At 40.6% G+C, this 15,432-nt stretch overlaps 1 protein-coding gene across 17 annotated transcripts in view; it reads left to right on the forward strand.

Moving 5' to 3' along the window:
* LOC129172466 (neurexin-3b) overlaps nt 1–15,432 on the forward strand; it is a 296,454-nt gene that overhangs the window by 132,478 nt on the left and 148,544 nt on the right. For all 17 annotated transcript variants that reach the window (XR_008567019.1, XR_008567020.1, XR_008567021.1 and 14 more), the window contains one exon: nt 2,467–2,586. Coding sequence is in view for 13 of the 17 variants with exons in the window: in XM_054762202.1 (XP_054618177.1) it covers nt 2,467–2,586 (120 nt within the window). In the remaining 4 variants the exon portion in view is untranslated. The remainder of the gene's footprint in view (nt 1–2,466; nt 2,587–15,432) is intronic.

A 15,432-nucleotide genomic window follows, 5' to 3' on the forward strand; every position in this document is an offset into this window, starting at 1 on the left:
GGAGAGAGAACAAGCAACAAAACAACAGAGTGTGCTTGCTAGATTTAATCTAATAGGTAACCGTATTTTGTCCAGATTCCGTTTTGCATTCAGTCTCTTTTGTTCAAATTAACCTACCATAAAAAAAAAACAAAAAACAATTGGACTGTTCATATGTAAAGAGAGAACCTCCACAATCATATACGTATTTCCCTACTGTAGATGGAGGGAATCATGGTCTTTCCACACATTAGTTACACACTAGTTCATCCTTGACACTAAATAGAGCAGTGTGTGTTTCAGAGAGTGAGGAGCCTCCTACTGCAAATCCCCAAACACCTATTGAGAAATATGTGTGTGTATATACTGTATATACAGTATATGTATGTATGTCCATGTGTGTTTTGGGGGATACCTGGTTGACCACTGCTACAATACATTACGCAGTCGATGCACTTTCAGGTGGCAACTTTAAATGTCTTCTTCAATGCTGTTTGTCTTGGATGCATTCTTTATTTCATGTCATTGTTTATTCCTTACGTCGTTATCAGGATGGGCTCTGTCAGGGTCTTGTGTGTATGTCTTGCCCCCGATGGGGAGGTAATTCAGTTCTTTGATCTGCATTCCCACTCAGTATGTTTTGTATATGTACAGTATTTGGTGTTGAGAGATACTCAACACGCATCCGGTTTGACTATGAATACCTTTTCCACCTGGCTAAGGTGCATACCAGAAAATATGCACTGTACGTTTTCTGTTCTTCTTTTGAAAGTTGTGTGTTAATGTTCACTGTGTGTCCTCAAAGTGTAGACCTTTGAGGAAAGTCTGTTCTCACAAGAATTGAGCATGATTTTGTATGCACAATTGGCCATGATGCACAAAATGAGTAAAAACATCAAAAGCAAAACAAACACACTGGTACTTCGGTATTTATCAATTACCGTATTTTCCTGACGATAAGTCACATTTTTTCATGGTGTGGCTGGTCCTGGGACTTATACTCCGGAGCGACTTATGTTTTGTTTTTTTTTTTCTCCACACTGACAGCCCCGAGAGGAAGCTCTAGGCTTGTGTGCCAGTATCTTCTACTCCTATCACACCTGTATCCCTGAAAATTGACAATGTAAACATCAACTTATAAAGACAACTGAGAAAGACGGAGCACAAACGCCCCCCAAAAGAAAATCATATTCTGCAGATTACCAGCTGCAAGTAAACTAGTTATGTTATGTTGTTTAGGTTATAGTTATCTAAATAACTGTTTATAACATTCCAATCAGCGGTGTAGTACATCAACAGTGACGTCACGTTACATTAACAGACTCCAATTAATACATTAATACATTTCCCCCCCAAAATCTGACTTATAGTCCTGTGCAACTTATGTTTTTTTCTGTTTCATTGTGCATTTTTGGCGGGTGTGACTCCAGAGCGACTTATAGTCCGGCAAATACAATATTTTTCGAAAAGGTCCGATGAAAACTGAAATGTACCTAAACCGATGCAATTTTTCCCCTAGGAAATAATGTAAATTCAATGAATCAGTTCCAGGCAACACAAAATATTAGCAAAAATACATTTTATAGAGAATAATTATAGTTTTGTTTTGCAGGAAACGATGCAAAAAATTATAAATGACCAACTGACGGAACTCATCATTGTTACTTACTTCCCGTACAGCCCGACGAGATGGAATTCAACAGAGGTTTAGAACTAAGTTTATAACCAGGCACGTTATAATGTGCTTAGGAGCGAGGGCGAACAGATGGCGCCAAATCTATTTGTGGCGGACCATATGTATTTCTGTCCGGGCTGACACAAATAAATGAATGGATGGAGAAATGCCGGAGTACTTAAATAGCATGTCATAACTAGTTACTGCAAAAATAGGAAATTTGAGTCTTAATATAGTACTTTTGACGTAATTGCTTGCTGTTGTGGTTTGTTCATGTGCACAGTTTGCGCTAATGTTGCTGGGAAATAGCCCTGTTTGAGAATGATGTATACAATATCCTAAATTCTGGTGAGAACATGTCTGGAGATACTATATGTTATACATCTATGTATAGTGAATGTTTTGTCTTGCTTGTTCACGCGGGAATGCAGCGTTTTACTCGGTTAAAACTTATTTCAAACACTACCTGTTGGAATGGAGAAAACTGCATGCTTGTCCACAGAATTACAAACAAAATCTCAGATGTTGACAGTGTCACCACAAGATGGTAGTCTGCTCCAGGGAAGCTATTTTACTATTAAAAGGACACTTAAACGTGTACCTAGTAATGTATAATGATATGCTGTGTATGCCATGGAAAACTACATCTCCCTTAATTTACCACATCTTCTTGTGTTGACATTGTTTGCTACATTTATTCTGCCGTATGTACTTCTTTCTATACTTCATTTGTTCTGCATGGATGCTGATGTCCAAACTTCCAATATTAGGCATTAACGTTACCTGACAATGCACCATCCTCCCGCTTCCAGGCCCCAGCACCACTTGCCAGGAGGATTCCTGTGCCAACATGGGCGTGTGCATCCAGCAGTGGGAGAACTTCACCTGCGACTGCTCTATGACGTCTTATTCAGGGACGCATTGCAACGACCGTGAGTACTGCCATGCTAACCTTCACTAGCCCTGATTGTGCCTATACGCTACACTCTGTTGATGGTAAAGGCATCCAAGAATTCAGAATTTCTAACTCAGTTGCTGCAGTGTTTTGACAGTGGAGGTCAATTTCTTTATTTTTGCTGTAGACAGGAAACATTTGAGTTAGGCATCAAAAGATGAATATGAGACCAGAGAGCAACATTTCAGTTATTTAAATCTGGATTGGATGCACAGCTTAGAAAATAGCACCTTTTGTTTGAACCCACCCATTTTTCATGGGAGCAAGTTTCAAAAACGGCATTGCTTATTCACTCATTAAATAGCACTGAATGTCTACGGGTATACAGTATAGGGTAGGGTTGCTTTTGCTTGTCTAGACTGCAGTTAGAGGTGAAAACAACATGCAAATCGGTGCCTATGGATGAAAAACAAGCAATATGAGAGAAGATGGAGCGGTATTGGAATTGAGCACTGCTGTTGAGGTGTTAGGGTCGGCAATAAAGTTGTAAAAGACCATCAAACTCTGTGCGAAAGGACGCTACATTGCCTACAAGATGTTCCTTGCACAATATCACCTTCAAGCGCTTGTTGGAGGTGGCCGAGTCTGTATTCATTCAGCGCTGAAATGAGGCTACCTTTTTTTCGGTCCAGTTACTATTGTTTACATCAATACCAAGTGTTGCTACACATCCTGCACATGTGGTTAAGGTTTATTTTCATCGTGGACTAATGAAACTATAGCCTTAATTAGTTTGTATATTTGACAGCTGGAATTGTTCTTATCCCAAAATGTTCTTATACATAATTAGTAGGACATCATGCAGAAAGGTTAGCGCTATATAATGTAATGTTAGATTGTGCAGAAAGTGTTGTATTTGTGCCTGCCCAGGTGCTACAGTCATGGAAAAAATGATTAGACCACCTTTGTCTCTTCAGTTTATTGATCCTTTTTAATGTCTGGTCCAACTAAAGGTACATTTGTTTGGACAAATACAAAATAATGATGATAACAAAGACGTATAGCTCATAAGAGTTTAAGAGCTGCTATCTAGTAACGTCCATGGTTTTCTTTCTTGCATGGATAGCTATATAGCATTGTACTGCCAAAAAAATGTAACTCTCACAATTGTTGTCTTGTCAATTGTTGTATCGGGCATTAAAATGAACAAGAAACTGAAGAAACAAGGGTGGTCTAATCATTTTTTCCGTGACTGTATATGCCACAATTGCGAGTCCCGTTTGCAACACACCATACAAACACGATACAAGTAACTACGTTTAGAAAAGTTGGCTCCTGTGTTTAAAAATCTGTCCTACACTGCCTTCCTCGCTCATTCTCACTCCATCTGTCCGAAATCCTCTGATACATCAGGCACAGTCAGGAATCGGCTTCAATTCTCACATAGAGATGAAAGTTGTGCACTCATGTGTTAATAGGTGATGGAGGGAAAAAAAAGCCTCTGCTAATTTGCTTCACAGTGCTGATGATTTAGTAGGATGTCATACTGTATAAAAAGTTACATTAAGGAGCATCCCGTTTACACTTCGCATGTCAGAAAAGAAGCAGAGCGTATTTAACCCTACACTTTCTCCATGTATGAACAATTGCTGATAGTTTGTTCCCATTTTCTAATGGAGAAGGAAAGAGTAAAGAATACAAAAAATAATAATAAAATAGATGGCTTATTCAGTAAGCACGCCAATCATGCAGACCCTGCCTCTCATGGATTGAACTGTACAGTCCCAGTAGGGTTTGCAACCATACAGCAGACTAACCCATGGCACAACCGCCATGGTCTTATGAGACTGACGGATGCCAACATTCAGTAATGCAAGAAAAAAAAAAAATCAAAATTAAAATGAATAGAAAATAAATTACAATTAAATAAATAGATAATAAATACATTAGTAAAACAAAAATTCATAAACATTATATATATTTGTTTATTTGCATATAAGACAAAGCTTTATGTCTTTACATACTTTACAGATGACATACTTTTTTCTTTACATACTATTTGTCCCATTTTGCTTGGGGGAGGTTTCGTGCCTGGGGACAATAATAAATGAGTGAGGGGCTGCAAATGGCCTTGGGCCACACTTTGGCACCCCTGGTATAATGTATAAATAAATACAGGACATATACTAACCAATAAATGCATTCTTTTTGCACTATATAATGCATAGTTCACTGTATAATATCATTTTTACCTGTGTGGTTTGGACAAGGTGGCTATTTGGTAGTTTATTTTATATCAAATGTGAAAATAATTGAAGTAAAGCATGGAATTTTCAGCAGAATGACCTATTCTGCTGGTGACTGACACGTCTTGTGACACGTCTTGAAGGCTTTTGCACGAGCTGAAGCGAGTGCATTGTGTCGCCACTTGGGGGCAGTACATCCATGTGCACCATCGCACACTGTCCCACTGCAGGGAGAGAATGAGATGCAATCCCTGGAGCATGAAATCAGATTTCCTGCTATTTTCCTCCACTGCTTTGGCTCTTGTGCTCAAGCCATCTCCAGTGTATACCCACAGCGCATCCAGTTTCTGGACATATTGCGCCATGACAACCCCCAAACCCTGATAAAATCCAATCCAGAACAGCATGAGTACAATACCATACAGTACATTTGCAATAGCTGCACAGGAATTACAATTATGAAGAGGCGTATTTTGCCTTGCGTGTAGTCTCTTTTTACTCAGTGAACATATTGCTTTGAGAGAGTTTCTAATTAGCAGTGTTGGGGTGTAGCATCCTCCCCCCTCCCTAATAGCTGGCAGCAAATGGCAGTAATTGTCTGTGTTGCTCACTCTATTCATCCAGTGAACATTTTTTTTTCCAATAAAAGCTCTCTGGCCTCGTCCTAGCAGGCGGGAGTACTCAAGGTGACAAAGGTAGGCAAACCTCAGCAGCCAAGAGCTATTTCTTTTTCTCTTGTGTGCACCCTTGCAGCGAGCTCTTTGTGAGTTTTTCACACATGGGGACAAGACATAAAGGAGATTTTAAAGGCTCTTTCGCACTGTGCAGGTTTTTCTCAGAAGCACTAGAACAATCTGAGGTACATGTTGTGCCCAGCTCTGCTTTCGAAAGTGGGTTATGGTGGACTATTTGATAGCATTTTCACCCTGCTGCGTTCTGGCTGGCCGCGTTTGTGATGCTTATCTCCCTCTCGCTGTCACTGCATATCCATCGCCGTTTCTCGACATTATTCTGCTCTTCTTTCTTATATACTGTATATATATTATTTTACTTTTACAAGACCCTTCTCTCAGGTTCCATGACTGCTTCAGCATTGCATTTAAGCACAAGGGAGCTGAGGGGCAAAGACTAGGAGAGCACTTCTCTTGTCTTCCACATCCAGAGCAATTACTCAACTTACGTAAGAGAATTATCACTGCAAAGGTCACAGCATTGTTCCCCAGTCAGGGACGTGGTAAACAAACAGGATGAGAGCGCACACAACCAAGACGGGCACCAGTAAGCTGATGCTGACATCACTGATTCTGTTTGTAGTGTTTACGTTTTTATATGATCTCCCCCACCCCACAAATACGTTTTGCCCCACCTGTTTACCTGAACACATAACGCACCTGGTCTGCCAGAGAATAACAGAGCAGGAGTGGTCAATTTGTTGCTATATCTACCACATAATCGAACCTCTCTCCACACTGTTTCGGCGAGTCTGACGGAACACTATTGCTCTTCTTAACGAGCAGTGGGTGCTGTGCTGCGGGCCCCTCCCCACACTCATAGCCGACTCAGTATTGTTTTTAACACAAAAAAATGGCAACAGAAGTTTGTAGTTTTAAGCATTGGTTTTGCTTTTATTGTCTCACTTTTTGCTAACGATGCAAATTTGACCGTTAAAGTAATCCCTCGTTTATTGTGTAAGTAGGATTCTTTGTATATAAATGGAATATTTTTGCACTTAGAGCATAGAAAACCTGTTTAGGACCTTCACAACAGTTATTTTTTAACATTAGTAGAGCCCTCTAAACATGAAATAACATCCCTATAGGTGGGGGTTATGTGTACGTGGTACGTGATTGTCATCCCATGCTATTGTTATATTAATCTCCGGCACGGTCAGCCATTATCTTTGCAGAGGCATCATTTTGGAGACAGTCCTTGCAGTTTTTAATGATGGAGGTTTAGAGTTGCCTCAAATCCACCGCATGTAAAAACACACAGAAACAAGTTGTGCACCTCTCGCTATGTCTTCATCATTTTGTCACCTGTCTTTACGAGTATGGCACCGTGCCCTCCTCTTGGGGGTCTAATAAGCTGCCTTCCTGCTGGCCGATGAGGCTTAATGATGCTCGTCCTCCACTGCATCATATAACGGTGATAAGACCAGATGTCGCTTGTGTCAGTCGATGTGTCACTGACCTGCTCAGAGAGGCTGTAAACTTGGATATACTGTATATGGCGCTGCAGAGCTTTAATTCCCACAGGGCTATAGTAGAATGTGAAATGAGGAGGAGGAAGATGAAGAGCAGTGGAAAAATATCATCTCTTACATGTGTCATTTTGGAGCAACAATATATGTTTCACTTATTATTACACATTTTCTTAAGTACTATTTGCTACAATGTGAGATATATTACCGTATTTTCCGCACTATAAGTCACACTTTTTTTTGTAGTTTGGCTGGTCTTGCGACTTTTAAATAACAAAATATATAGAATTTCACATATTTTTAAATGTTAATTAAAACTGACTGTCATGAACCGAGGCGTGAACACTAGCAGGGCGCTTTAGGCTAGCGACACTGAGTGTGAAGAATTCAATGGATTGAGCAATATGGAATGAGATCGGGAGCTTGGTGAACTTGCTTACTAGTAACTCGCTTGTTGAACTCGCTGACTTACGTGAATTTAGCCTATTCATCCTCCCAGGTATGGTCTATTGTGTAGCTGGATAACGGTTAGTGTTACATTAACATAACGGATGCCTATTCAGCCTGTTGTTCTGTGTGAATTTTGCTTGAATTTTGTGACATTTATTTCGAATTAAATGCGACTTATGGGCCAGTGCAACTTGTTTTTTTTTTTTTGTAACTGATGTGACTTACACTACGGAGCGACAGTCAATATAGTGGAACCTTGGTTAGTGTCATTAACTCATTCCAGAAATTCTGACTCTAACCGAAACATACTTTAATCTGATCCATTTTAATGTAAATAATGTAAATCCAATTAATCAGTTCCAGAAAGCCAAACATGTTATAGTTGAACAATTATAGTTTTACATGCAGAAAACATATGATTCTAAATGCATATAAAGACATACAAATGATGTATGAAAGGGATAAATGAACATTTAATGTCACTTTTACCTTGACTGTTGACAAAGATGGCGATGTAGCAGCAAGAGCCACTTGGACACCACCTTTGTGTTTACAACTTTCTTTGGCTCCATTGTTGGTTATTTTGTAGCCGTGATCTAAAGAAAAGCAGAGTCTTGTGGCGTAACTGTGTCAGTTAGCCAAGAAGTACAGTCAACCACTGATGACATCATAGACTGGCAAAGTAGCTGACTTCCGGTTCCTGTTTTCGTGTATTTAGCAAGCTAATAGGCTGCTAACAAGGACATGTGCTAAAAATACATTAAGAACACAGTTGGACTCACGCATTGTATTAATAACACAACAAGATGCGCGCCGTATTATATGCTAACCGGAAAATGTTCACAAACCGAGGCGAAATTTTTGACGTTACCGAAAAACATGCTGACAGAGATTCCACTGCATTGCATATCTCCGGTCGTTTAACCATGAGCATGTTGTTCGAAGAAAATACATTTTTAAATTTTTGACCTTCATTTCATGTACCGGTATTCAATCTTGCTTAGAGTTCAGTGTTTGCACTGACCTGGAACAAAATAAGCCGTACAAAGAATGAATTTATGGATGACTGTCCAGGTATCCTCATACTTTTGTCCCTTTAGTGTACATGAGATTGATGTCACTCCCATAAAGGATTTCAGAGAAAGAATACAAGTTAACTACATTCATAGAATGTTGACATTCCCAGTGCGGTGTGGATGTTCCCCTAGGCGGAAGTGTGATACATTAAAACAGCTGCTTGTGGAAACATACAATGCAATTTGTCCCTGATTTTCAGCCTCTGTGAGCAAGCAAGAGAGATACTGTATAGTGATGGCGAAGGAAAGGGACAGCGGGAAGGGAATGATGGAGCTGCACATATTACAGACCGTTACGACGAGGGGCGTCCATCTGTTTTGGTGCCAGGCGCGTAACCTTGAGGCTGCTGGAGCATTCCCAGGAGCCGCCCTGCCCCTCGCTGACTGAGAGCCCGGCCGCAGACACATCCATCAACACTTTGTTCCGGCCACATTTCAGGAGCGCCGGCTACGCATAGAAATCATCCAATCGATACTTTGAATGCCTCGCCTGAACTTAGATTTAAGGAAGGAACCTGTCATGTGTTACAAGATGATGATGGACATGTGTCAACGTCCTCTCGTGTCTCTGATATAGTCGTGTTTTCTTTAGTGTTTCTTGTTTTTTTTTTTCAGGCATAGATGTGTACAATGGATCCCCGCTTTTTATGATGGGCATTCAAGTCTAATAATTTCTAAATAGGTGATAATGCAGGTAAAATGTACAGCATACATGTACCACTGTTAGAAAGCCCACAGTCTTTACATGTTTACATCTTTATTTTTCACTGATCATGTTTTTTTAAGAACCGTTGAGATTTCGCATGCGTTGACCATGAACACACCACGGTTGTATGCTACATGATGCTAAAGTTTGCTTGGCTACAAGCACTATGATTCCATCTGTTCATGGATCATCTTACATTATAACTCATTAGTGGTGAGCACCTATAGATATATTTTATACATAAAATGTGTGTAATAAGTGTATGAGGCACTTTAACCTAGATTGAGAAGGGGAGGATTCTGGAGCTGAGCAGTCACTTTTATTGCAAATGTTGATCTGAAATCAGAGAAGAATGTCTGACAAGCTAGCAGGAGGGTTTGGAGAGGGGTGGAGCAAGCCGCGTGTGAAAAATAGAAATTATTAGGGCCCTATCAATTACTCGCGTTTTTTTGCCACTCGCTGGAGGACGTTGAGTTACCCCCCCGTTCATCCTGTCTCAGAAACTGTATGGGGGGTGTACTCAACCTAGGCTCCTAATAGCGTGCTTGGGCCGACTGGACCCATAAATCCGGCCCCATCCGGCTAATGTGAGTGCTCTGATCTATGCTCAGGCTCTGCACGATTGGCACAGGTTGAGCATGCCAATGCACATGATTGCCCCTTGCAAGGTCTTCACGATAATCAACACATTTCATAATAGAAATAAAACACCAAAACTCAAAATCATTTCAAAGTCAAACCCACTGCATAGTGACTACATTTGTGTACATAATGTGTCATTTAATTAATGCGATCATACCACCACCTTGCAAAAATAATCAGAATGACTCTAAATAAGACTGAGTCTACAGTCAGGTATATTGCAGTAATACAGCAGTGTAGAAGTAATCGGACAAGCAAACTGGCCGAAGCACGAACGCTCGGTGTAAGTGCAGGGCAGGCAGGAAAGGGAGAGGAATGCTTAACACTTTTCAGTTGACTGAAAGATAGCATGCTTTTTCATGCTGTTTTTTTTTTTTTTTACCTGGAAAAGGTGGTGGATTCAAATACCACAAGATGCACAGCCTGCACACACTAATAAATGCAACTGTGGCGAACCTTTGCCCTTGGTATGTTTTGCATATCAAGCTGCTCTCTGGTGCACAAAATTGCCAGTCAATGTAGCTCTGTGCGTGTTTGTCTACCAAGCCTTAACAATGGATAGAATCAAAAGGCAGCATCTCATCAGTCCCCTCTCTTGTTACCTCTGAGGTTGATACACTTGTGCAGCATGGCGAATGCCTTCCAAAGGCCACCCAAATAGAAGTAATTTGTCAGCAGCAGACAGCATTCCCACTTTGCACTCAATTGCATCAGCGAGTACAAACAATAACCTTCTCTCCTATCTACAGCCCCACTACACTAATTTAGATGTGCATGGATCAAAAAGGAAGGTGAGTTGATACCTGCTGCAATATTGCAATAGGGGTCACACTTCCAGCAAGGGTTTGTATAGACCTTCAACTGCACATAATACACTTTCTGTAAAGGAGACTGGAGACATCCAGTCTATACCATCACCTCTTTTCATCGACTTTCCTAATTTACCTGCAGGCTTTTACTTGGGTCACTTTAAAGGTAAATATTTATCATTGTGGGTGTTGTTTGTAGACATGTTTAACTCCTAAAAAAAAAAAAAAAAAAGGTCAACTATACAAAGTAAACCTGCCCCCCTTCCATTCTTCTCTACAGGTAGTATACAATTGTCCATAGTCACTTTGCGGTTTGAATTTCGCGGCGTCACTGTATCACGGTTTTTCAAAAATAAATGAATTAATAAATCACGCGGTGTGGTTGAATACGGCCTATCATTAGTCAAAACATATGCATATTTAAGCCAACGTTGCGTATTTGTTTGCCTAAAATAAGCATTTCCAAGCGTAAAAATTGATAAATGAACTAAAAATGCAAATATAAGGCATTCAAAAGACTCATTCAAAGACGGAGCATTCTACACTAGTCACAGGCAATTACTGTAATGTCTTATCTCAGGAACAAAAATCCCTAATTAAAATCACTACTAAAAACACGGGCTACTGTTGCGACCGTGACCCACAGCAAGACCCAATATAACTCACTCTGCTCCCCTAGGGAACGTGTTTATTTCAACACACACAAGCAAAAGACTGTCTTAAAGGGCTTATTGACTCTTATTATTTCTGCTATATTGGGTAATATGAGTGGAAAGGTGACAATAGGGGTGTTATTTCATTTCTAGAGGGCTCTAATAATGTTAAACATATTTAGAAAGTCGTTTTCTATGCTCTAACTACAAAAATATTCCATTTATAAATAAGGAATCCTGCTTTGTGGGTCTGGAACCAATTAACCGCGATAAACCAGGGGTCACTGTACTGTACATTGCAGCTGTGATTGTTTCTATACAATCTCGTATTCTGACAGGGTTGTCGCTATTTTTAAAACCTTTCGTCCTTTTTTTTTCTGCATCATTCACTGTGTGTGTGTCAAAAGCAATTTCAAAGTTTTGAATAGTGACTCGCCATTACATCATCCTCACTCCTCAGCAGGAGGTTTTGGATATTTAATGCCCACAAAGTTCTCTCTTTGCGTGAAGGCAGCCTGGGTGAGGTGAGGTGACGTGCGATGCCAGCGCTAAACCCTCATCTGCACCTTCACAGCCAAGCACTACACAAACATCATCGTTCTTTTTAGCCAAAAAAAGTTTATTATTTAGAGCAAATCTACTCTGACAACACATTGCATAATTTCCTGTTACCACGGTTGGTGTGTTTCCTGTGTTAGTAGCAAAAAAAAAAAAACGAAAAACACACACAAGCTGGGAATGACGCTTGTCCCAAAGGTGATATGTGACCTAACACTATCAGCTCAGTGTTAAAGTGACACTGACCAAACACTCTACGTAATCATTGTTTCCTGCTAATTATCAGCTTCTCACTTTTAATGTTGCACTCCAGTTTTTCACAGCCCATCTTGTACAGTTCTCATACTTTGCTTCTAACTCAGCTTTTCTTTGATGCCTGGCGTAAATGTGTCAGCAGAAAGCCAGTTCATTACGCAACACTTTACAGATGACACTCGTATAATTTTATTGTCTTAGGGATGTGAATGCTTCTTCATGATGTGATGGCCCGATTTTGGTGAAACTGTCGGAGATAATTTGAGGTAGAATCGTGTTCCATGTGTAAGTCATAGGCGTGTAATGAGTACATGTACCTCATGTATACATGTACCCTCGCTACATTGCAGTTCAAACTTTGCTCCCTTATTCAAAAATTGATTCAACGATCACTGTTTTGTGGATGACTACGGTCCATTATTAGTAAAGAAATGTCAATTTAACCAAATTGTACATAGACTAAAATACAAATACAGTTTAAGGGAATACAAGACATTGATGAACTGCCACTAGGTGTCACTACTAACAAGCACCAGACTTGATCACCAAAGACAAGTTTTTATTGCCAGTTTTAATGATCTCACAACAGGCACAATAATAGCATAATAACAATAATCATCATCATTAACATAACACGGACTACTGTTGTGGCTGCACTTACTCGAGCTAAAACTCAACTCCAAATCCCGGACGTCACTTCCTGTCCACACGTCTGGAAGACATGATGATCGGGACATCATCATGATGTTACTTTGCTGGTTTAAGGGATAGGTGAGAAGCACTGTCATCCGGGAGAGACTCGGAGTAGAACCACTACTCCTTTGCATTGACAGGAGCCAGATGAGGTGGCTTGGGCATCTGGTCAGGATGCCTCCCGGACGCCTCCCTGGGGAGGTGTTCAGGGCTCGTCCGACCGGTATAAGGCCTCGGAGAAGACAGGACACGTTGGAGAGACTATGTCTCCCAACTGGCCTGGGAACGTCTTGGGATCCGCTGGGAGGAGCTGGACGAAGTGGCCGGGGAGAGGGAACTCTGGGATTCCCTGCTTTGGCTGCTGCCCAGTTTAATAAGCGATAGAATATGGATGGATGGCCTTAACACGAATCCTTCCGCAGCCCGTTTGGGGTCACGTACAATTCATTGCAGTTGCTTTACACTTTAATCACCCCGTAAAAGGTTGTGTTATAATTTGTCCAACCATACACTTGACTAGTTTCATTATTAGCAGCATTCCCAACAAGGCGATTCATCCTGAGTCAACGAGACAAAACATAACATCAAAAATCTCTTAAAAGGTCATTATTCGTGTTCATTTTACATATATGAATAGGTCATTCTGATTTGATGAAGGGTTGTTTAGATTCCCATGTTGTTCCGAGGTGACCTTGAATAGTTTGTGCCCCCGTAACTGCAGGGTGCGTCATAAGAAAATCGGTGAGTTCTGTTAGTGTTTTTATATGTACAGTACACCTCCCGGCGTGCCTTCTTTGTCAACAAGCGCATGCTTACCACTGCTGATGTACATTTACACAGTGACTTAAAAGTGACTTTACATTTTTAGAGACAGAGACAGCATTTTTCAGAGTACAACCATGATAGCCAAGTAAATGCCACTTCAGGGATAGGCCTAAAGTTATAATGCTTTAAAGTAGTCTTTTATATATCAGTTTGATCTTATTTTATAACATCCCCTGGATGTTGCCTATACTTTCAGGCCCTCAGGCCACACGCACACACTCACACACACACACACACACACACACACACACACACACAGCAGCAAAGTAGGACACTGATGCCATTTAGAATAATATCCCATGTGACCAATGCTGACATGAATTTGCTGGGTGACAAGGGACCCAATTACTGCAGAGGGCCGCTCGTCCACGGACCTTCAGTTGCGAATTGTCCCCCCAAGTGTCGAGCAGAGGAACGGCGGGATCTGTTATAGCAAGTGTGTGTTTGTGTGTGCAACTGTGTCGCTGTCTGGTCACGTCTGTTAGGCCGGGATTAACACTGTGGTCAAATGTACTGTAACTGTAAAAGTAATTCAAACTGACTGCTGTCAGTCGGGAGATGCCAGATACGTCTTACAAGATGACACACACACAAACCCACACACTTTACAAATGTGTGGGCTTAGATGATGGTGTCAGATTTTTGTCAGCTTTTATTCATTTATAATAAAACCCTTGTTTTGCACTTCTAAACCATGTAATGGCGTGACTTCTAAACCTTGTAAACGCAGGTTACTGTAGATAAAAGTGTAAATGGCATAATTTACTGTTGTATTGGCTGAACATAACACTTGCTCAGCTAGTGCAATGGATCCCTGCACATTTCTACTGACTTTTGGTAAAAAAAAAAAAAAAAAATCCAAAAATAGGCAGTTTTTTTCCCACAGAAAACATCTCATTCACCATAAGTCGGTAACAATTTATAAATACGGGATAATGCAGGTCAAACGTACAGCATACACGTAATTTAAGTATGGAGAATACACGAAAGAACCGTTCATAAAAAAATATCAGAGCATCTATTCGCCCAATTAAAAAAAGAACAAGAAATGACTGAGAAAATGAAAAAAATGCTTCTCTCTGCGAAGGCAGTCGACAGGACCAATAGAATGGTCACTGATGACAATTCGGCACAGCCGTAAACACCATTGCTCGAACACTGATATGCAGAAATGTGAACTCTGATGAGCTTTTTTTATGTTGAAGTTGGCTACGTTTTTTAATTTTAAACAAATATGGTTTAAAGACCTACACGTGCTTGCTGCACTTCTGTTTATTGAATTTTATTGTAACAGATAACAGATAACAACGTATGATGAATGAGATGTGTGTTCTGTGGAGAAAAAACAAAAATTTTTGCAAATTGCAGTACCATGAATGCTGAATTGCACTGCAATGCAGCTGTGTCCAGTCCGGTTCTTGACAATCAGTAATCTGTAGCCTGTATTGCATTGTTGTCGGACCATGCAAGTGCGTTACACATGTTCGAGCACACATCTTTATTTATGCCTGTTTGCCTGTTGTCATGTGCGTTTTGTAGCAGCGGCCAGGTGCATATGCTCCAAAGAAAACGTGCCATGCCTGTTTTTATCCCAGGCTATTTTCAAACCGTGTTTACTTCAGCGTTCACTCGCTCCTCTGCCCCACTTCTCGAAAGCAATGTGAGCCCTGCGCTCGGCCAGTGCCGTTTGCTTTCCCTCCCAAGCGCCCACTGTCTTGAATCAACCCTTCTTCTCGCTGAAGTGTCCGCCACAATAAAACTATCTTCCAT

Source organism: Dunckerocampus dactyliophorus, chromosome 19 (genome assembly GCF_027744805.1).
Source record: "Dunckerocampus dactyliophorus isolate RoL2022-P2 chromosome 19, RoL_Ddac_1.1, whole genome shotgun sequence".
Lineage (NCBI taxonomy): Eukaryota > Metazoa > Chordata > Actinopteri > Syngnathiformes > Syngnathidae > Dunckerocampus > Dunckerocampus dactyliophorus.